At 41.7% G+C, this 21949-nt stretch overlaps 1 protein-coding gene across 1 annotated transcript; it reads left to right on the top strand.

The window, feature by feature from the left end:
• The first annotated feature begins 2424 nt into the window (after positions 1-2424).
• On the top strand, positions 2425-10627 carry GPR78 (G protein-coupled receptor 78). Its single transcript, XM_054030484.1, has 3 exons — positions 2425-3092; positions 3581-3694; positions 8206-10627. Exons 1-3 carry the CDS (start codon positions 2425-2427, stop codon positions 8441-8443), a joined length of 1020 nt encoding a protein of 339 aa, XP_053886459.1. The 3' UTR covers positions 8444-10627.
• Positions 10628-21949: the final 11322 nt, after the last annotated feature.

The raw sequence follows: 21949 nt of genomic DNA, 5'->3' as shown, positions 1-21949 counted from the left end.
CTGAACCACTGAGGTCTGAGTATCACTGCTTTAGACAAAAGGTTTTAGGGGGAAATTTTCAAAAACTGTGTAGACACATGATTATATATCTATAGCCGTCCTTCCACCTTCTCAACTCCTCCATTTGGAACTGACAGAAAAGGGCTGCTCTTGAAGATGTTGTAGGAGAGTGTTATACATATATATAGTTGGCCTTGTCATAATTAAAAGTTAGAGCTGCTTCACTTCACAATACTAAACAGGAGGTCACTAACATCAGGTGTCAGACATTTACAAGCCCCCTACCCTTCCAATATTACTAAATGGAATGGGGGGTCATGGGTAACCCCAGCTAGATGGGAGTGGAGTCCTGGAGAGGTCTTGGTGTGGAAAAAGGGATCATGATATGTAATAAGTTGAGAACCACTGCTCTTTGTGGATACACAAGGCTCTTTAAATGATGGTTCTTTCCCTGCAGGCCCTCTACCAGCTCTGGCTTTGAGTGGCCCCCTGAAGCTACAGATTTAGAAGCCCAACTCACAGGCTGTGCAGCAAAGGTGTTCATGTTATTCTCTCTCTTTCATAGGATTTTTTGAAACATTGATATGAATTTACAACTATATTGACAGTCAGATTTATTCACCATTTTGTGACTTGGGAAGTGACACCTTACTAATGAGAGAAAACATTCATCCTACTTCAGTGTTGTCCTCAGGTATAACACAGCACACATTTCCAGATAACACACTTCATGCTACCCTGCTCTGTGCTTTCATTAAAACATAAAACCTTACCATGGCAACCCTTTCAATTAGAACCTGTTCCAAACCCCACAGAAATCAATGGAAAGATTCCTGTTGACTTCCATGGGCTTTAGATCAGGCCCTTAAAGAGCATTTTAAAAATAACATTATTCCTACTGTGGGAACATGTACTTTACAAGTCTACATTGTGTAATTGCATATGTATTGCACCATCTTCTTAGGATCATAATGCTCATTTTTGGTGGCAAGCAAGCTCTCTCTCTTCTTTCTTCCTTTCAGCACTGGAGATCAACTGAAAAATGTGACAGTGGTTAGACCTGGCAATTTATTTCTGTGCCACTGTTTTGATGCAACAAAATAAATGCATTTCTTTCTTATGTAAGGATAAGGCTTGTGGTGTCTCTGTGTGATCAACCTTTTGTGAAGCATGTAGGGACAGTCTCTGTCCACGTCATTTCTGCCAATAACCCCCAAACTTTCCCTAAAGTACTGTGGGTCTTCCTTAAGTATGCCTTTTAAAATCTTGTTCGGCTCTCCCCTGTGACTATTAGATGAAAGAAAAAGAACGGAGTCTTCTAACTATGAAAATATTTTCCCTATCGACTAACAGTTTGATTTGAAAATGGTTTCAGAGAGACCTTAGGTGTCTACTGAAAGTGCTATCAGAGCCTTGGGCCTGTCACTTCCTTAGCCAACAGTGTCTACAGGTTTAATAGAAGGGTTAGTCCAGAGGTAGCGGGGCTCAGGTTGTACGGTACATTAACACTCCCCACTGCTGGATTTCTTTGTTCTGGTGATGACCCATGGGAAATTATGCCCGTCCCTGAATGCTGACTGCATTTGTAGGCTCTTTGAGGAGGTAGGGGAAATGGTGCCAGAGAAGACATCACTCAAAACGAGCAGGGGAAACCTGCTCTGGTACATGAGGGCCAAGTTGGCTACAGCCACATCCCCCTCCCAAACACTAATAAATGAAATAACCCTCTCCCCCCCACACTCATCATAACTACTAGGATACTGGCGTGTCTTGCAAAACACCAGGCACCTTGCCGGTGATGAATGAGCATTATTAATCGCTAAAGGATTAATAACTAATTGGCAGCTTGCTGCACGATCCCCTCCTCTGCCGCGGGCTGGGGGGAAGTTTGTCTCGCCCTTGCTGGCCGGCGGCTATCCCAGATGATCTGTGCTGAGCAAAGAGGGGAGGCAAAGCTGCTCCGCGCTCCCTGAGTGAGGCTGTGGCTCGCCGCTCCCCGTCTGCGCATGAGTCACCCCGGGAGGCTGGGGAGGTTTGACTATTTCAGGGACTGAGCACCGGAGTTGCTGAGCGGCCGAAGAGAAGCCGGAGGAGCTCGCTGGGAGCTGAGCAGGTGCCTCCCCCGGTGCCCGAGTCAGTCGGTCGGGGAATGGGAAAGGAGGAACTTCTGCCTGCGGTTTGAAGCGGGCAGGTCGGGCGCGACCTGGGGAGAGGGTGGGATCGTTTCAGGACCCTGGACAGCGCCGGCTGGCCGGTCGCCTGTGCTTTCCGGCAGCCTGAGCTTCAGATCCACCCAGATTCTCCACCAACATGCCTGGGAATCTCTGGAAGTCCCCCCGAGAGGCACCTGCCATGTCCCCTTGCCGCTCCATCTCTGACGCCTACCCTCTGCTCACCAAGGGGCGCATGGCTACCTGGTAAGAAATGGACTTGGCAGGAGTTCTCTTGGCTTTTTTCCTGGTGTTGGTGCTCGTTATTTCTCTGCTGTCCAACCTGCTGGTGCTGCTATGCTTCATCTACAGTACCGAGCTCCGCAAGCAAGTCCCCGGGGTCTTCCTGGTGAACTTGTCCTTCTGCAACCTGCTCCTGACAGTCTTAAACATGCCCTTCACTTTGCTGGGGATCCTGAGAAACCAGCCGCCCGTCGGTGACTGCATCTGCAAAGCGGTGGGCTTCCTAGAAACTTTCCTCACCTCCAACACCATGCTGAGCATGGCAGCCCTCAGCATAGACAAGTGGATTGCCGTGGTGTTCCCCTTGAGTTACACCAGCAAGATGCGGTACAAAGACGCTGTGATTCTGATGAGCTATTCCTGGATTCATTCCTTGACCTTCCCTTTGGTCTCCTTGTTTTTCTCTTGGGTAGATTATAGCAACGTGTACGCCTCTTGCACCTTGCACCTGGGAGAAGAGACGGAGAGGAGGAGGTTTACCGTGTTCACCATCGTGTTTCACGCCACCAGTTTCATGCTGTCCCTGGTGATACTGTGTTTCACCTACTTAAAGGTGTTTAAAGTGGCCAGGTTCCACTGCAAAAGGATAGACATTATTACAATGCAAACGCTGGTTTTGCTGGTAGATATCCATCCCAGGTAATGTGTGTGTGTGTATGTGTGTGTGTGTTAATTCCGATGTGTTTTAAATCACCCTCTCCCTTAAGGACCCAAAAGCCACGTCTTGCTTTCCTGAGCACCTTTTGACGTCTTCATTCATGTCCTGCAGACATGATGGCCCCTTCTCCTGCAGCGTTTCTTTTCTAACTTCAAAGACTGTTTAATTAATTCATCTGTTCATTTACTGTCAGAAGCTTGTGGCTAAATATTGATAGAGAGCTTTGTTTAAACGGAAAGCGAAGGTTCCTAGAAAACCCAGGACACTGAATGGCTGAGTCCCTCATGGGTGTTTATGTCGCTAACAGTATCCAGAGGGTTGGTGGGTTCAGGGCTTTTGTTCGGTCTCATACCCTTCATTTGACAAGTTCCCGCACCTGAAACCGAGTCTCGATGGCAGACTTTACCGTTGGCTCAAAAGTCTCCTCGCGTCTTGTCTTAACGCAGTGATTGTTATTTTCCCTTTTCAGCGTCAAACAGCGTTGTCTTAATGAGCAGAAAAGGAGGCGGCAGCGGGCTACTAAGAAAATCAGTATTTTTATAGGGTCTTTCGTGATCTGCTTTGCTCCTTACATTGTCACCAGGTTAGTACTCCCTGCCTCTTCCGGGAGCCTTTGGGGGCAATATGTCATCAAGAATAAGCTACCCCAAGATTCCTGGGACAGCAAAAAGACATTGCGATCATAACAATAAACAAACAAACCTTCCTTAAAAGTATTAGGGATATTGGGTTGGGGGAAGGGTAATAGATTTGGGGAAATATGAACATATAAACACAGGGAGCCAAATCATGCTAAACCAAATTAATTGGTAAACCGATAAAGTAATATGAGACGTTGCAGTCTTGTAAGATCTTTTTGTTTCTCTTTTACAACAAGGTATAGATGCCTCTTTCAGAAAGAGTGGGCTTTTAGGACTGAAACCAGGAGTTCATCACATCCCATTGGGTTTTTTTTAGCAGTTTGGCTTATCATCAGCACCTCCATTATTTAGTCCAAAGATGGACTCAGGCACTGAAGGATAAAATAAAACAGTAAAGCAAGGACAGTTTTTCCTATATATGTATATGCTTTTTAGAGGCATATGACTAGATCCTCAACTGGTTGAAGCTCATTGACTTAAATGGCACCACAAAGATTTGCACCAGCTGATGATCTGGCCCATAGTTTCTATGCCGGGAAATATTATTAATGAAATAATCTAGGATTAATCCTGTGCCCATGGAAGTCAGTGGCAAAACTCCCACTAACTTTAATGGTGCAGGATAGTTTTCCAGGAAGTGTGAGCTCCTAAACACTAAGAAATATCCAGTTTAAATTAGAGGTTAGTTAAAATGTCAGCAGACTAGATCTTCAGCTGGTAAATCAGCAGGGTAGAAGTCAATGGAGCTACACTGATTTACACCAACTGAGAATCCAGCCCATCATTTTTAACATGGATGAAACTGAGTCATGATTTTCAAAAGTGACTTGTTTTTTGTGGGAGCCTGAATTTTGTGGGTGGCCAATTTATGATACCTTGAAGGGATCTGATTTTTAGAAAGTGTTGAGCATCTATCTTCTTAAAATCAGGCCCCTTGAAGACACATCAGGCTGGAGACCCAAACACTGAGGCACCCAAAACACTACTAACTTTTCAAAATCTTGATTTTGGTATGCTGATTTTGCATAATTAGGGCCATATTCTATCGTCGTCGCTCACCCTGTTCCTACCACACTTGGCTTCAATGGGACAGCTGGACCAAGGAAAACTTTGAAGGACAGAACATATAAATTGTTCTCAATTTTACCAGCCTTTGCTTATGTATGTTTTAACTTTTGAGATGACACGTTTTATTATTTCACTTTTTTATTAGTTGAAAGGTTCTTGCTTGATTGGCTAGGCAGCTGCATTTCCTCTTCTTCTAGAAGAATTGTAACAATTATTAACTTGACACCAGAAAGTTAAAAGGTTAATTGATTAATGTTCAGTACCTTATGAGTCATTTTCTGTTCATTATTATGACCATCAAGCTAAAACTCTATACCAAGCAAAGGATGGATTCTGCCATTTTCATTCAGGCTGTATTATACCCTGTTCAGTAAATTCCGGCCTCCAGACACTTTTTAATTCTGAAATATTTCCCATAAACAATTGAAACAAAAAGCCACTCCATTCCCCAGACAAAGTGTTTTGTAAATGTCAGCTAATACATTTTCTTAATGCACTAAGTGACACTGTGTACGTCAGTAGCGAGAAAATTAAAATGCACTTATCAAGGGGTGAATTCTGTCCCTGCTCCCATGGCCTCAGAAGGCAGCAGAATGGAAAGGATTTGGGGAGGGCTACATAGGCATCTATGAGGGGTCCTTGCAGGGTTAGGCCAGGGGGAAGGTTGGGGTAGGGCTGGAATATTGGTTGCCATGCAGACCTTCTGTTCTTTCCCCACTTGATGGGCTGTGTCGGGTCCACAGAGACCACACCAGCCTTTGAGTTAGAATTGTCTTCATGGATGCTCTGGAATAGAAGATTCCCCAGCACATTGTCTGGCTACTCAGGCTATGCTCTGAGATCAGGATTTGCCCCTAACTTCAGAAATGTTACTGAGATTTTGGAAATCAACAATAAATTCTGTCTGTTGGGACTAAACCCAATGGATGAAGTTCATCCTTACTATAACAGCATTGCTATCAATGGGATAGCTTTATCTCACTGAGGTCAATGGGAGTTTTTCCATTTTCTTTAGATTATGGGACCATAATCTATTATATCATACACAGACACACTCAAGTATATCTATATATACAGTTCTTCTGTTTGACAGTGTTCTACAAAAATATTCATTTTGTACAGATCAAGCATATGTACCATATGTGGAGGTGATATCCAAGATAGGACAAACTGAGGAACCATGTACCATGTGATAAATTGCAGATCCACATGATACACTTATTTATAATGCACTTTTTGACCTCCTTGCTTGCTTTCTGTCATTAATCCATCTCCCTGAGACTTGTTCTAACATCCCAAGCCCTGGAGCAGCTACAGATATCAGCTACCTTCTTTAAATTCACTTGCCAGAGAAGTGTTCTTCCCTCCCCACCCTATGCACACACACATATCTGTGGAATTTGCTGCAGTATTTCACCTATCTGAGGCCCAGGATGGGCAAGATTCTGTCCTGGATGTGTGCCAGGTTTTATAGGCATATAACTTTAAAATCCAGTATTCTTCAGCCCTGAAAAATGAGAGCTTTGTACTACAAGAAAAGGGAAATTCCAAGCTTCCTAAAGAGACCAAGACCTCATTCCTAGGTCTGGGAATGTCTGGGAGATCACACTTCGAAATCATTACATTTTAATGTATAGAAAAGCTAGGTTAGGTCAGTCTCAAAAGTATTTATGGGGTCTTCTGAGCTCTGTGCAGGTGGCCCCATGGTAATTAAGGCTTTGTGGGTGAATAGATATGAAAAATTGTACAAATAATTTTGTAAAAAAAACCTCTCCACTTTATTAAAAGAGTTTTTCGGTAGCAGATGTGACATACGCAGAATACATGATGTTATAGTATGGTGAGATGACTTTCTTAACTCAGTTACAGTTTCACCACTCATGATTAAGGCTACATTTTAGTCACAGGTATTTTTAGTAAAAGGCATGGGCAGGTCACGGGCCATAAACAAAAATTCACGGACTGTGACCTGTCCATGACTTGTACTATATACCCGTGAGGTGGCCCCGAGGCACTGTGGATGCTCTGGGGAGGGTGGCCCAGGGGCACTGTGGTGCTCTGAGGGAGCGGCCTGGGACCCCCGCTGCTGCTGATGGGGAGGTGAGGGCTGGCAGGGCACCGTGGCCAATGGTAGCTGCAGGGGGCAGTGCCTGCAGGCAGAGGCAGTGCGCATAGCCGCCAGGCCACACCTCTGCCTAGGAGCCAAGGGAGGGACATGTTGCTGCTTCCGGGGAGCCCCCCCCCAAGCCCTCACCCCCTCTTGCACCCAAAGCCCAACCCTCTGCCTCAGCCCTGAGCCCCCTCACACATCAAAACTTCTGCTGCTGCTGGGGGCGGCGTTGGGGGTGGGGTGCCGTGGCCTGAGACTGCCCCAGCAGCAGTCAGTGCAGCTGGCCCAGGGGCCAGCCGAGTTGCTCAGGCGGTCCCTGGGTCAGCCGCACCAGCCACTGCAGAAGTCACAGAGATCCCAGAAAGTCACAGAATACGTGACTTCCATGACCTCCATGACAGACTCGCTGCCTTACTCATGATTAATGCACCAAACTCATGCTGACAAAGCCTTTATGCCCAAGATTCCAAACCTGTGGTTCAGTGACTACTGGTGATTCACAGAGCACATGGTGGTGGTCTAAAGACAGGTAGCTGGTCACATAGCAATGACATCTCTTCCTTGTTTCCATCTGTTAAATAACATTAACAGACAGTTAAAAATACATAAATACTTTCTTCATTTCACTTTTCCAAGTAAACAATTGCAGTAGTTTGCACACAGATATCTTGTGATTGCAAAAGAGAGGGGAAGTAGTCTGAATGATCCAGAATGAGAGCAAATGTTCATGAGACAATGTGTATTATCTTGAGGTGCTTTATATCACACCAGTGCATCATGTATTCTCTCTTCATACATGACATTTCACAATATCATTACATAAGGATATATTAATATATAGCTCCATATTCTATAGTACATCTTACACGTCTTTCTACAGCTTGCCTAGGGAGAGGGAAGCAGTCAGGAAGGCAAAACCTTGTCAGACAGCACTGAGATCTTGAATATATTGCCAATTGCTAGGACAGCTCACCAAGTAGAATTAGGCAGAAGGTTTTGCAATAAGTTGCTACACTTCTTTGTATACAAGACATGGGAGTATGTGACCTCAGTGTTTAAATATATAGTTAAAACACTTTTTCCTCCTCATGGCCATCCTTACTCAGGAAAATCTCCCATAAATTTACCTGTGTAATGACTGCAGGATCATCCCCTCAGGTGCTGCATAGTATAAAAATTAATTCTTAAGATGCTATTATGCCTGAAAATGTGAGTTGAACAGGTTGCTAGTGTGGATGTAACATTCAGCTTTTCCTCTTTGTTAATGATTAACAGGTTGATAGAACTTCTTCCTTTTGTTACCATAAACTACTACTGGGGGATTGTAAGCAAGTGCCTCACCTACAGTAAGGCTGCATCAGATCCATTTGTTTATTCTCTTTTACGTCAACAGTACAAGAAAGTCATGATCAACATTGTCAATAGGATACTTAAAAGGGATCTGTATCCTTCATCTGGCTACAACAGCTCTCTAGACACTGAAAATGATTATTGCTTACACAGAACATGCTAACATCCTAACAGTCATTAGTCTTCAAGTTAGGTCTGACTTTTGCCACCAGAAGGATATCACCTGATCTATCACGTGTTGACTGGACAATGGTGAAGCATACCTTTTGGATCTGAAACCTGGATTCCTGCAGTGCATTTGATTGTGGGCTTTCAAAACAGGCTCTTCCATTGTCTGCATTTAGTACAGAATGTAGCCACAGAGAGACTGTCAGGGATGGGCAGAGGTGATTCTGCCAGGCCACTACTTTGCCTTCTGCACTGACTGCTTCTTGGCAAGTGGAGTAAATTCAAGGTTTGGGGTTTAACTTTTAAAGCCTATAACATTCCAGATGCCGTGTCCTGGTATTTTACTGAGGATCCAGCATCCTACTCTCTTAAAACAAAGATTCTGCGACCATTGGAGCCTAGGGCATGAACAGATAGTTGGAGCACCATTTGTACAGTATATTTGCATCTGCAATCCTGGATTTGTCTCAGTTTTAGAACATTTTAAAAGAGTATTTTAATTGATGGCTTGATGTATTGATGCCTAGAATGGGTATTATGGATGGGCACTTTGAAAATGAGATTATTATTATTTATTATAAGACAACATGATTGTAACATAAACTTTAAAAGTGGTATGTGTATTCAGTATGCCAGTATTTTATCGAGCATAACCAAAGTTATCTTGTTACTATGTATCTGATTTACTAATATTTAGCACTTTTGTGATACCACATAATTACAATAATCGCAGTGACAGCAACAAAGACATAATCAGAGTTTAGTTAACTAGCATTGTAATTTATGTCACTGAGCCAGGTCCACTCAACATACCTTTCATTAGGAGGAAATCAGGTCAATTAGTTTGTAGAAGTGACACTATATTTACGATATTTTTTGTTCAAGAGCTATCTGATAACATATACCAGGATAAAAGAGAGTAATTATTTTTAAAGAAAATATAATGGGGAAAAATCTTTCACACATCAGGTAAATTTGGTGAATAGCAGCAATATGGTATGAGCTTTTGCCTTTGATTTACCTAATTAATTACTTTATTACTGCTTAATTATTATTTATTTATTATCATTATTATTATTCATCTAAAAAGTCTTTTGGTAAATACTGGAACAAATTATGAACAGTAGTCCATCAATTATGTGCTATAATGGATATGAATGAGCAGTGTTCTGTGGAGCTCAATAAATTAATGCTTTGTAGCCAAACAAAATCAATTTTAAAATGTATTTTTAAGAAGAAGAATACCTACAAGACAAAGTATAGAGTTTGTCTTTATTTTTTAGGTTACAGTAGCATTAAAATTAGGGATAGAATATTGGCCTTGATCCTGCAAAAAGCTGAGAATTCTGATCTTGATTCAGCAAAGCACTTAAGCATGTGGTTTACTTTAAGCACTTACGTAAGTCCTATTGAAGTCAATGGGACTATGCACATGATTAAAGTTAAGCATATGTTTAAGCACTTTGCAGGACCAGGGTCAGGTGTTCAGCTGCTTGAAGGACTGAGCCCATTATCTGCAATCTGAGAGGATTATAGGGCCCTATTAAAATCTCACTGAAGTCAATGAAAAGGCTCATACTGCATAACAAATACAATGTCATCATGTTATCCTCTGCTTTCAAAAGTTGAGGCCTTTCTAATGCTCTATTGCCATGCAAGTAAATTAGGCCTCCATGTTCTGCACCTATAGCTGGCTAGTGTTAAAGCTGAATGTGTTTTATCATAACTTTGTCTACTTAGTAAAGTATTTGTAATCTCTCTAATTTTGTGTAAATACAGTACTTCAGAAAAAGTATTTGTGTATGACATGTTCAGTTTTCCTTTCTTCCTTCTCCTCCCCTCCCTCTACTCCCTATAATAATGAAACCTGGTGTTTAAATCTTTTATAGAGACTGCATCAGCAGTGTAACAATTAGACATCTCTCCTGGAAGAATGCTAATTTGTTTTAGAGTCTAGCATTTTTGTGCCAAAAAGTTTTGATGTGCTCTGACATCTGTCACTACGACATTGATCTGTAAACTTTGGTGCATTTAATGATAGCTGCAATGTTTAGCTGGACTATAGTTTTTTAAAGAAAATGCTGCTCCCTTTGAGTATTACATTTCATACTTAGCTGAATGTATTGCAAAATGTGACCTCCAAAACAATATGGAAATGAATAAAATATTATTTGTGTTTACATTTTCTAGTGTTAAATGAATATGGGAGGAGAAACATAAGATATTATGACAATATCTGAAATCAGGACAGCACTCTTTTAAAAATCAAGAGCCAGAACCCGGTGAAGCCTGGTGCACCTCTTTTGAAGTCAAGTGAACGGTGCTGATTCATACCAGCTGAGGATAGAGTGTCAGGCATATATTTTGTAATAGAAGCTCAATGCGGCAAGATGCTTAGTGCCCTCAGTTCCCATGAACTTCAGTTCCAGAAGTTACTAAGCATCTTTCAGGATGGAGCCCTAAGAGCAGATAATTCAGATGTATAAATTAGCACTTGATGTACCTTTGTGAATAATCATCATCACAGAATGATTACTGAATATGGAATTATCCCACCCTAGTCTGACTAACACAGAGAGATTTTTAACTTCACTTTGACAGACATATGCAGCATTCTTCTGTTTCAGGCTGCCTATATGAAAACTACAGTGAAATCAGAATTCTTTAAGCATCATTTTAACCCACGTGTTACAGTGCATTTAGAAAGTGATCTTAAGTTCGGTGAGTGGGGGTTAAACTTAAGGTTGCTTGAAAAAAATAGCAGCTTTGAATCTTAATGTGTTAAAATTACCCTTAGAAATGCAGTTCATCATTTTGTGAGATACTTAATACTCAACTAGACAAAGCCCTTGAAAAGATACTGTAGAGAAAAAAAGCCTGTATTTTAGCAGGGAGATGGGGACTAGATGACACAATGAGCATGGTTTTTTTTTTCAAAAAAGTTACATGTGCAGTTGTGCATACAGAAATGCCTGTGCAATTATGTGTACAATTTCATGGACACGCAGCATGATTCAGGTATTTGTATCTGCAAGTGTCCTGGTGTGTTTGTAATTAATGTGGATAGCCAGTGTGTGTATCTTATCATGGTAACTACACGAGCAGGTTAGGTGCACAGTTATGCATCTGATTTTTTGAAAAGCAGGTCTAAGTAAATCTCTCCAGTCTGTGGGTCAGATTCCGTGTTGTACATTGACAAAGCACAGAAGGCTGAGGCAAGAATTTAAACCACTTTTGTGTCCTCCCAGTGCTGGCAAAATGGCAACGGACATAATTTATGCAGCCGAGGGGATGCTCTAAGTTACAGCAGTTTCTCCCCACTACCTATGGCAGTGACACAAGCCAGAATAGCAGTAGTGGAGAGCGCTGATTTGTCCCACTCCCATCTTTCCCAGTCCTCCTCTCACCATTGGTATTCCCCTTTTCCCCAGACATGCAGGGAGGTCAGCATGATAGTAGGTGCAGAGTGGGGGCTGAATCATTTCTGGGGACTTTTATGAGTATGCAATAAAACTTCAGTGGCTCTTAACCAGAATCGTGTTCATTCATTGTAAATAAAGTAGTAAGGATTTTTGGTGTGTATAAATGGGAACAAAAACATGTTTGAACAGAGAGAACCATCAATCATTTTAGTCCACTCCTGCCTTCTCCTTATTAAGCAGGTTTATTTAGAAATGTTATTGATTACTGAAGAAGTCCTCATCCTAGATTTCAGTCCATTAGCACTAATGGCCCCCGTTAGGTTGCTAGGAGTCCTATTGTGTATGTTAAAGACTCTCTGAGCGAAAATGTCATTTCTGATATCCAACCTAAACTTTTCTTTCTGCATCCTGTGTCCCTTCCCCTTGTTGCCTGTTTTTTTGGGTTAATATGGGCTACACGCTGAATCTTGTCCTTTTCACATTGCGTGAACAGATTCTTATTCGAGCCTTTGTGGCATCATGTCAGATGTTTGTAAACCTTAATTAGGTATGCAACTAAGCTTCCTTTCTCTTTCTAGGATAAATGTGTTCAATTCGTAAACTCTTTACTAAAAAGACATTCTCCCCATACCCTAAATTAGCTTTGCTTCACTTCTCTAGACACATTTTTCTAACATTCAACTGTCTTTTTTTTTAAGTATTAAACTCAAGCTTTAATACTCCCACAATATTCCAAATGAGGCCTGATGAGGCCCTTATACAGCAGCCTCATTACCACCTTCACTTCACTTTATAATTCCCCTCTTTATACACCCAATCACCCTGTTTTCTTTCTTTGCAGTAGTCACATGCTGCAGCTCATTTTCAGACTGTTTTGTTCAAACACAGTAAATAAATGTCCTGTGAATTATACTGAGAATGCAGCAGCTCGCTGATTGGCCAGGTATTTCAACAATAATACTGATTTTTTTTTTACACCATTGACTTCATACATTAGACTTGTACTTAACCAGTAGGAAATGTTAATTGGCTATACATGACCTTTGTGCAATGGAACTAACATACAACCCACCTTGCATTTGCACAGCTCAGATTGGAATTCAGCTTTGAATCTGTCCTGCAAGCTAAACAAACACTGCCTCTTTATTCAGGCTGTTCCAAGCAAGTGAGGGGAAAATCAACTGATCAGAGAGATCACTAGAGTGAGATGGGCCCTAAATTTGGCCAAGGGATTGCTGAAGCACTGAAGGTATCCAGTGAGTTAACGCTGCTGTACAATTGGCAAAGGGAAAACTTAAAGGGGATCAGTAAAGCCATTTTTTTTTCTTGGCAATAACAGACATTCCAATCTATTTTCAATACATTTGGTTTGGGAAATAAGTCTTGACTGCTATATCTGATTATTCAAACCACCAGGCCCTGATATAAAACACTGAGCTGACCTCAGTCCAACGAGACATGGAACATGCTGGTCCCCTGCCTTCAGAGCTGTGTAACAGGCTTGATGCAGGAGTCAGGGCTTGTCTACTTGATGCTTGCAAAACATGTTAGAGTGGTGTGATTTGTAAAGCATGCTAACGTGTTGCACTCTAACTGCCCATGTAGACCATGCTGGTGCACTCTGAAAGATACCTAAGTTTGCATTAGCATGCTCCTGTAAATGCTGGTAAATAGGATCTTGAATTGTGTTTATTGTTTGATTGTGGTTTTTGTGATCTGCAAGGGAAAGTATAATCTATGATTTTGGATTATACTGCATGTTATTTTAAAATATAAAAACCATTACTGGAATAAGTTTGATGCTCTGAAGGGGGCATTGGATTGGGCATTATGAAACCTGGGCCTTATTTCTGCATCCGTCACTGACACTGTATTTCCTTGACTTATTTGCACTGTGCCTCAGTTTACTCACCTGTAAAATGGGCACAATATTGTTTGCTCACCTTTATAAAGCATCTTGAGAGCCGGAGATGAAGAGCACACATGGTAAGTATTATTAAATATATCCAGAAAGCCTCTTCTTGCAACTTTTACACCCTGTGCAGCATCTGTCTAGCCGCATTGACAAAGACCCTTCCCCACACCCTATTCACAAATAACTAAAAAGTAAGGAGCAAAATCTTGACCTGGCTTAAAAACTGGTAAAGCAATAGGAAACTGAATTTGAGGGACTCATCCTGTGTCATTCAAGTCAATAGGAGTTTTGTGGTTGACTTAAAGGGGAGCAGGAGCAGATCCAAAGTGACTGGGGCCCAGATCTACAAAGGACATGGCACCTAACTCTCACTTTAGGTGCCTAATTCCAAAAGTTAAGTGCCACTGAGATCTTCATGTGACATTGATATAATCTGGGACTATATAGAACATGGTTGCAACCAAAGTCCTGTAGTGGCACCAAATCTTGTATAAAGGGGGTCAAATGAGGTGTCTAAGACAAGGTTATGGTTTGCTGGTTATGATTATGCTGTTTAGATATGTGTATCAATTTTGTAGTTGAAGTTATGAATATTGGCTCTGTACTGTCTGTATTTCAAACTTATGCTATGCTTCTGGGAAACATCCCAGACAAGTTGGTGTTAGCCATGCCTAGCCTGCTTGATGGCCCATTAAGGACCATCAGATATACAATTGACCCATGGAGAGAAGGCAAATGCGCCTTATAACTCAGCAAAGTATGCAGGAACTTGTCCATGTGACTCCAGACTCCATTTTGCTGTAGTTTTCCACAGCAGGTGTAAGAACAAAGAGGTGTTCTTACACCTGAAAAAGACTATAAAAAGGCTGATGCCTCATCTCCATTTTGTCTTCAATCCTGCTTCTTACCTCTGGAGGAACTTTGCTACAAGCTGAAGCTTTGAACAAAGGACTGAATGACCCATCCCGGTGGGGGATGTATTCCAGAGACTTGATTTGAACCTGCAGTTTATTCTATCACTGCTACAAGCCTGAACTAAGAACTCTGACATTACTGTATGTAATTGATTCCATTTAACCAATTCTAGCTCTCATCTCTATCTTTTCCCTTTTATAAATAAACCTTTAGATTTTAGATTCTAAAGGATTGGCAACAGCCTGATTTGTGGGTAAGATCTGATTTGTATATTGAACTGGGTCTGGGGCTTGGTCCTTTGGGATCAAGAGAACCTTTTTTCTTTTATTGGGGTATTGGTTTTCATAACCATTTGTCCCCATAACGAGTGGCACTGGTGGTGATACTGGGAAACTGGAGTGTCTAAGGGAATTGCTTGTGTGACTTGTGGTTAGCCAGTGGGGTGAGACCGAAGTCCTCTTAGTCTGGCTGGTTTGGTTTGCCTTATAGGCAGAAAAAACCCAGCCTTGGGCTGTAACTGCCCTGTTTTAGCAATTTGTCCTGAATTGGCACTTTCAGTTGGGTCCCGCCAGAACCACATCATCACACCTCAATGCTTGATCAGCTACTGCCTAACCCTGGAAGTACTAAAGCCCTTTGCACCTAAGTTTCTGATGTTAAAGTCCTTGAGATGCCTACATTTCTGCCTCTGGGCACACACACTATTGCCTCAGTCCTGAGGCTGGTGCTTATCTCACACCTAAGCCCCAGAAGGATCCTCAAACCGAGTGGAATAGGCGTTGCCTATCCTATCTATCCTGCAGAGGCCCATCTGGTAGGTGTACTCAGAGTACTCCTAACTCCACATAAAATGACATGGGCAAGGGAGGAGAAGTCCCTTGTAACCTTTAGTCCAGTGGTTTGGGAACTCACCCAGGATACAGGAGACCTGTGGTCAACTCTCCCCTCTGCCTGATGCAGAGCAGGGATTTGTACCTGGGTTCCCCTACTCTCAGCTGAGTGCCCTGTGGAGGGGGTGTTGGAAATTACATTGGGGGGGGAGAGAGAACCTTTTGACATGTAGACATTTTGCCTCCCCACAGGAGGGAACAACTTGACCCTGATGGCTGGGCTGACACCACCACTCGAGAGGTAGCATATGGGTCCGACACTGAGGCAGTTATTCAGCCAGGAGACTCTGCTCATCACAAAGGGTCACTGGAGGGATCACTACTCCTTTGTGACCCAGCAGCAATATATAGCAGCAGGGCCACTGTAGTCTTGGACATCACCTTGAGGCTCAGCCTCAGAGCAGCTCTGCAGCTATTTCCTGGGAGGCAATGAGGTGTCCTCCCCTCTCAGGATGTGAACAGTGCTCCAGAGGTATGCTGGGAAGCAGTGATTTCCCTCCCCCCCCCCCCGTAGGACCTGACTGAAATCATCAGAATTCTGAAGGGCACAATGAGGCATTTAGATGAGTAAGTCTTCGTCTTTCTTCCCCTTCCCCTACGGAAAGAACAACAATGGATAACCCACAGAAACTAATGGCTGGGAAATTTAGAACAAGCAACAGTGTACGGTCATCCTGTAGAAATTGTTGGCATGGTAGGTCATGGAGTTAAACAGTATGGCTAGATATTAAAAAGGGATGGATCATGCTAAGACTACAGTTGTAGCTGTGCCCGTTATGGTCCTTTTCCTGCAATCTTTAATTAGGAAAAGCTACTATCAAATTGAGTTGTATACGGGCATTATTTGGAATATCTCATCTTCTTCCAAACAACATCAGCGAGGGCCAGATCCTCAGATTGTACAAACTGGTATAGCTCCATTGATATAAATGACTTACATCTGTTGAGAATCAGGCCCAAAATACTGGCCACTGCCAGGAGGATTGACTTGACTGACCAGTAGGAGATGTACACATGTAAATAAGATGAAACTTTAGCCAAAGGTCAATGATGATACTGCAGATCCTATTTTCCTATGAAAAATATCCTGCTATTCAGTTTTATTTTCTTTTCACTCATTTTAATCCAATGAGTCCCACTAACACTCACTTGGGCCAGCCTTAACAATTCTTTACTTCCACGGTTTTGTACATACCTCCAATATTTGTAAATGGTTCTTGCATCTGCCCTTTATCATCATTTGGTCAAGGAAAACATATAGACTGAAGTTCATATACTACTTCCTGATGAGTCACTCCTTCAAGCCCTTTCATAATTTTTGTTGCTCCTCTACAAATTCTTTTCAATTTGTTGACATTTCTGGTACTGAAATAAGGGAGTGATGCACAGTGGTGCTAATAAGTCTGAACTTTATTTTCTAGGCTAAACCACATAACAGGAGCCATTGAGTCCACTGGATACCGTTACAACCAATATATTTTTTCTCTTTTAAGGCGCAGGACCTAATGAGCTTCCTGCTAATACTCAGACCAGAATCACTGCATCTGGAGCTCATTGTACACATGATTTCTTTGGAGGGAAGAGCTGCTATATATAGGTTTGGCCCAATGCCTATTGAAGCCAATCAAAAAGCTCTCATTGATTAGGATAGGGAAGCCTACCTTTGTGATAGATGACCCCCTACACCAATCATCAGAGCAGTATTTAGTATCCAATCCCAAAGGACCGGTCACTTACCCCAGATCAATTGCACATTAGATCTCACACCAAAGACAATGCTTGTAGCCAATCCTATAATAAACTATCTAAAGATTTATTAACTAGAAAAAAGAAATGAGAGTTATTTACAAGGTTAAAGCAGGTAAACATATAAACACAAATGAGTTGCAGTTTTAAGTTTCCAAAAGGTAATAGAAGTTTCTATAATAAGCAAGCTGTATGTGTCCTTTACTGAGGCTAAGCACTGGGGATCTTTTACATGTTTAGTAATCCTTGTCCCACAGAGTTCAAGAAGCATATAAGGCCTGGTCCACACTAACCCCCCACTTCGAACTAAGATACGCAACTTCAGCTACGTGAATAACGTAGCTGAAGTCGAAGTACCTTAGTTCGAACTTACCCTGGGTCCAGACGTGGCAGGCAGGCTCCCCCGTCAACTCCGCGTACTCCTCTCGCGGAGCAGGAGTACCGGCGTCGACGGCGAGCACTTCTGGGATCAATCCGGGATCGATTTATCGCGTCTAGACAAGATGCGATAAATCGATCCCAGAAGATCGATTGCTTACCGCCGGACCCAGAGGTAAGTATAGACCTACCCAAAGATACAGTTTCTTCTTGCTATGGCCTTTTATTTCTTCCCCATTATGCTTCAAATTGCAAGTTCAGCTTTTGGGAGGAATTCAATTGCATATGTCCTCTTCACACGGGTGGAGTGGAGGGGAAAACAATCAACAAAGTCTTTTTGTCCTCTGATGCTCTATAATGCTTTGTCTGGTGTTGATAGGCCTTCTTTTGTTAGACAGGATATAACACCTCCTGTGGCAAACTAGTATTTCACACTTGTTAATGCTTCTTTCCTGATTGGTGATTTGCAATTATAGAGCAAACACTTAAATATTACCTTATAACATGGGATACAGATATTATAAGTGAGATTAATGCATACAGCAACTTACAAGCATTCCATAAAGTCTAAACACTAAGCTCTTTTTTTATATAATTCTAATACCTATTTTAACAGTACTAACACACAGGTGAGCCCGACCGGTTCCAGCTATGTATTGGTCAGTGTTCAGCTGAGAACTAAGGGCCTTGGCATAAACTGGCACCTGGTTTGCCAATGTCACAGCACTATCCCAAGCTAGCCCTGGAGAATGTTCTTACATTTTTTGACCATAAAGCTTTCTGAGCTGAGAAAGAGAGAGTAATTGAACTGAGCCTCAAAATAGGACTGTTAAGTTCTTTCCTAGTACAGCTTATATTAATTTTTAATATTCCATCTGTGATCAGGAGAAGAGAAAGACCTTTGATTGTCAGCACAAATCTTTTCAACATACTTATTTCCCCTTGTTTAGTTCTGTGGTGCTCAAATGTATTCAAATTTTCAGTCACATTTTAAGGGAGATAGAGATTCGTCACTCATGGATCTCATCTCTCCTAACAACCCAAACTGGATGCCCACAACTTCCCTTAACAATGTTCATGCAAGCCCTGTAGGCATCTAAAAAGCAATGTAGTAACATTAAGGGCAGGACTCAGAAGTTCTGGGTTGAATTTCTAGCTCTGCCAGTAGGGTGACCAGATGTCCCAATTTTATAGGGACAGTCCTGATTTTTGGGTCTTTTTTTATATAGGTTCCTATTACTCCCCACCCCTGTCCCAATTTTTCACATTTGCTGTCTGGTCACCCTATCTGCCATATACTTTTTATGTGACCTTGTGCAAATCACTCTTTTTCCCGCTGGACCTCAGTTCCCCATCAGTAAATAATATTGATTCCTTTCCCCCACCCTTCATCTGTTGTTGTTGGGTTTTTTTTTTCTTTCAACTAAATTGTAAGCTGCCCAGGGCAGGGACTGTTTCATGCTATGGATACAATGCCTAGCAGAATGGGGCCCTGCCCTGAGCTGCAGCCTCTAAGTATTACTATAATGCACATAATAACACATGTTGCTCAGCTGCTTGAAACCCAGACCAGTAAGGGGTTTTATCACTGCTTGCCATGCAACTATGGATGCCTTAAATACAATGCTACTGTCTCTCCCAGCCTGGACACCAACAGCCAGTGAACACGCATGAAGCTCACACCTTGGCTTCCACCACCCAGTAACTTTTTGCAGGATGACTACAACACCCTCCCAATCCCGGATTTTTCCAAAATTGTCCATGGTGTAGTGTCCAGCCTTCTCCTGCAACACTCACAGAAGTTATTAAGTTTGCTGCTTCTTTAAAGAGACAGCAAACTGCATCTCATTAATTTAAGTGAGGTTTGAGTAACACCTCTTCTTTCAATCACAGAACTGTGTTGATTTACGTTAAAAGTTATGTTAAAAGTAAAGCAAATGTATTAATCAAAAAGGCATAGATTTAAGTGATACCACACATTAGGAATTAAGATAGAAAGTTTGCATATAAACAAGAGTAAAAATACATTTCTAAGACTAAAACTTAATTTCAGCCTAAGAAGATTTCTCATCTAAACTCAGCTCCCTTTGTTGGAGGAGCCAATGTTCTGTGTCAAGAGCTCTGGCCTCTTTACTCCCTCAAGTGATGGATGCAAAAACACCTTTTTCTCTCTCCTTATATCCTCCCAAAGTCCACTGACCCTGCTCCAAGAGGCAGGAATACCTATTGGGGCAGTGCAGTCTCCATCCCCCATACAGATTGTTAAGTAGTCATCCTTCCTAATTGCTTTCCTGATGGCTTTGCTTTCCTTGCATGTAAATGTGCTTTCCTTTGTCTTCGGTCACACCTTGCCTAATTTACATCAGAGACACATTCAAGGAAGTGGAAACACATTCCTTAGTCTGCAACAGGCTTGGCTTAGGCACTGCTTGCCAAATATATTTTAAGAACATGTTTCCAGCACATGTCTATCAATTCCTCTCTGGGGTTACTGTACAGACATCATGCAAGAATATGAATGATCAGTAAAAAACAACAAGAGTCTGGTGGCACCTTAAAGACTAACAGATTTATTTGGGCATAAGCTTTCGTGAGTAAAAACCTCACTTCTTCGGATGCGTAGAGTGAAAGTTACAGATGCAGGCATTATATACTGACACATGGAGAGCAGGGAGTTACTTCGCAAGTGGAGAACCAGTGTTGACAGGGCCAATTCAATCAGGGTGGATGTAGTCCACTCCCAATAATAGACTACATCCACCCTGATTGAATTGGCCCTGTCAACACTGGTTCTCCACTTGCGAAGTAACTCCCTGCTCTCCATGTGTCAGTATATAATGCCTGCATCTGTAACTTTCACTCTACGCATCCGAAGAAGTGAGGTTTTTACTCACGAAAGCTTATGCCCAAATAAATCTGTTAATCTTTAAGGTGCCACCAGACTCCTTGTTGTTTTTGTAGATACAGACTAACACGGCTACCCCCTGATACTTGAATGATCAGTGAGCTTTTAGTTTTCCAATGCCACCTTTTTGGTATATATTATGACACCAGTGTGCCAACTGGCACTGGGCTGCTCTTAAGGTCACACTGATGTCCTCCCATTTTGTATCTCTGCTGCTTATTTCATCTCTCTGGGCATAAGACTTTATATGTACTAATACTTAATGTCTCTTCACTGTCATTTAAAGCCCATCCTGCATCACTTTGCAGCATGGTTCTAGCCTCTTGTGTTTGTTCTTTTTCCAGTTTTGGTGTCATCCATAAATTTGATTGCAGCGGAATTTTCACCGTAGAGAATTTTCATCCGACAAAGAAAAACACCTTTTAAGAGACTTCACTTCTTATGCATCAGCCCAAATAAGCAAACAAGTACAAGGGAACTGTGGCTGACATCCATGGGGCTCTACCAGTAGATTGACATATGCACAATTGAATCTTTCTAAAAGGATAAGACAGTTTTCTGTTATAATAGCACGCGTCAGCACTATAACGGAATCAGCTCTGTGGACCACCTGGAAGTGGGTATGAGGACCTTATTTTGAGGGTCATTTATTTTGTTAATCTGTGACCAGCTGGGAAGAGAATGCAAAATAAAATATAATGATCATGGTAGATGTTTTTATTGAATGCAGATGAGATGGAGTTCTTTTAAGGGTTTATTTTCTTTTCTTTTGATAAATTTAGTTTTTGTTATTACATTTATCCAGAAAGAGCCAAATTTTTTCTGATCCTAGCATAAAATGTGCCCATTATTATTATTATTTATTTTATTTTGGTTTCCTTTCTAATATATGAGAAAATTCAGGGGAAGAGAAATAGGGAAAAAACTGTAAAAGAATTAAATGGTTAAAGTCATATTTTAAACTCACTGCAGAAAATCTAATTTTAAATTGCTCTGAGGATTTCTGACAGAACACTTATCCTTTTGCCATTAGTGAACTGATTCAAATATGGGCTCAGGTTGATAACGATAAAAATAATTACTAGTTGACAGAGATTCAGAGTCATAATTGAGATGAGTAGATGATTTTAGCCCATGATCCATTAGAGGTAAAAACCCTAAGTTGCAATTTAGGAAAAGCATATTCTTCCACTCCTCTTTTTCGAATACCCTCCTATTTTAATCCATACATTAAATTTCAGTTTCTTCCTCTGCTACAGATACTTGTATGCAGTAACTTCTAAGAATGATACAGTGCCATGGTTCACAAAGGAGGATAACCAGAATGTTG

This window comes from Malaclemys terrapin, chromosome 5 (genome assembly GCF_027887155.1).
Source record: "Malaclemys terrapin pileata isolate rMalTer1 chromosome 5, rMalTer1.hap1, whole genome shotgun sequence".
Classification (NCBI taxonomy): domain Eukaryota; kingdom Metazoa; phylum Chordata; order Testudines; family Emydidae; genus Malaclemys; species Malaclemys terrapin.
The sequence above is the reverse complement of the archived record's forward strand: the minus strand, read 5'-3'. Positions and strand labels throughout refer to the sequence as shown.

What these genes read in the sequence shown, in the direction of transcription:
- GPR78 (XM_054030484.1), top strand. Translation starts at nt 2,425, where the DNA reads ATGGACTTGGCAGGAGTTCTCTTGGCTTTTTTCCTGGTGTTGGTGCTC. An exon ending in CTGGTAGATATCCATCCCAG is followed by an intron (nt 3,093 to 3,580) that starts GTAATGTGTGTG and finishes TTCCCTTTTCAG; the next exon opens with CGTCAAACAGCGTTGTCTTA. An exon ending in GCTCCTTACATTGTCACCAG is followed by an intron (nt 3,695 to 8,205) that starts GTTAGTACTCCC and finishes AATGATTAACAG; the next exon opens with GTTGATAGAACTTCTTCCTT.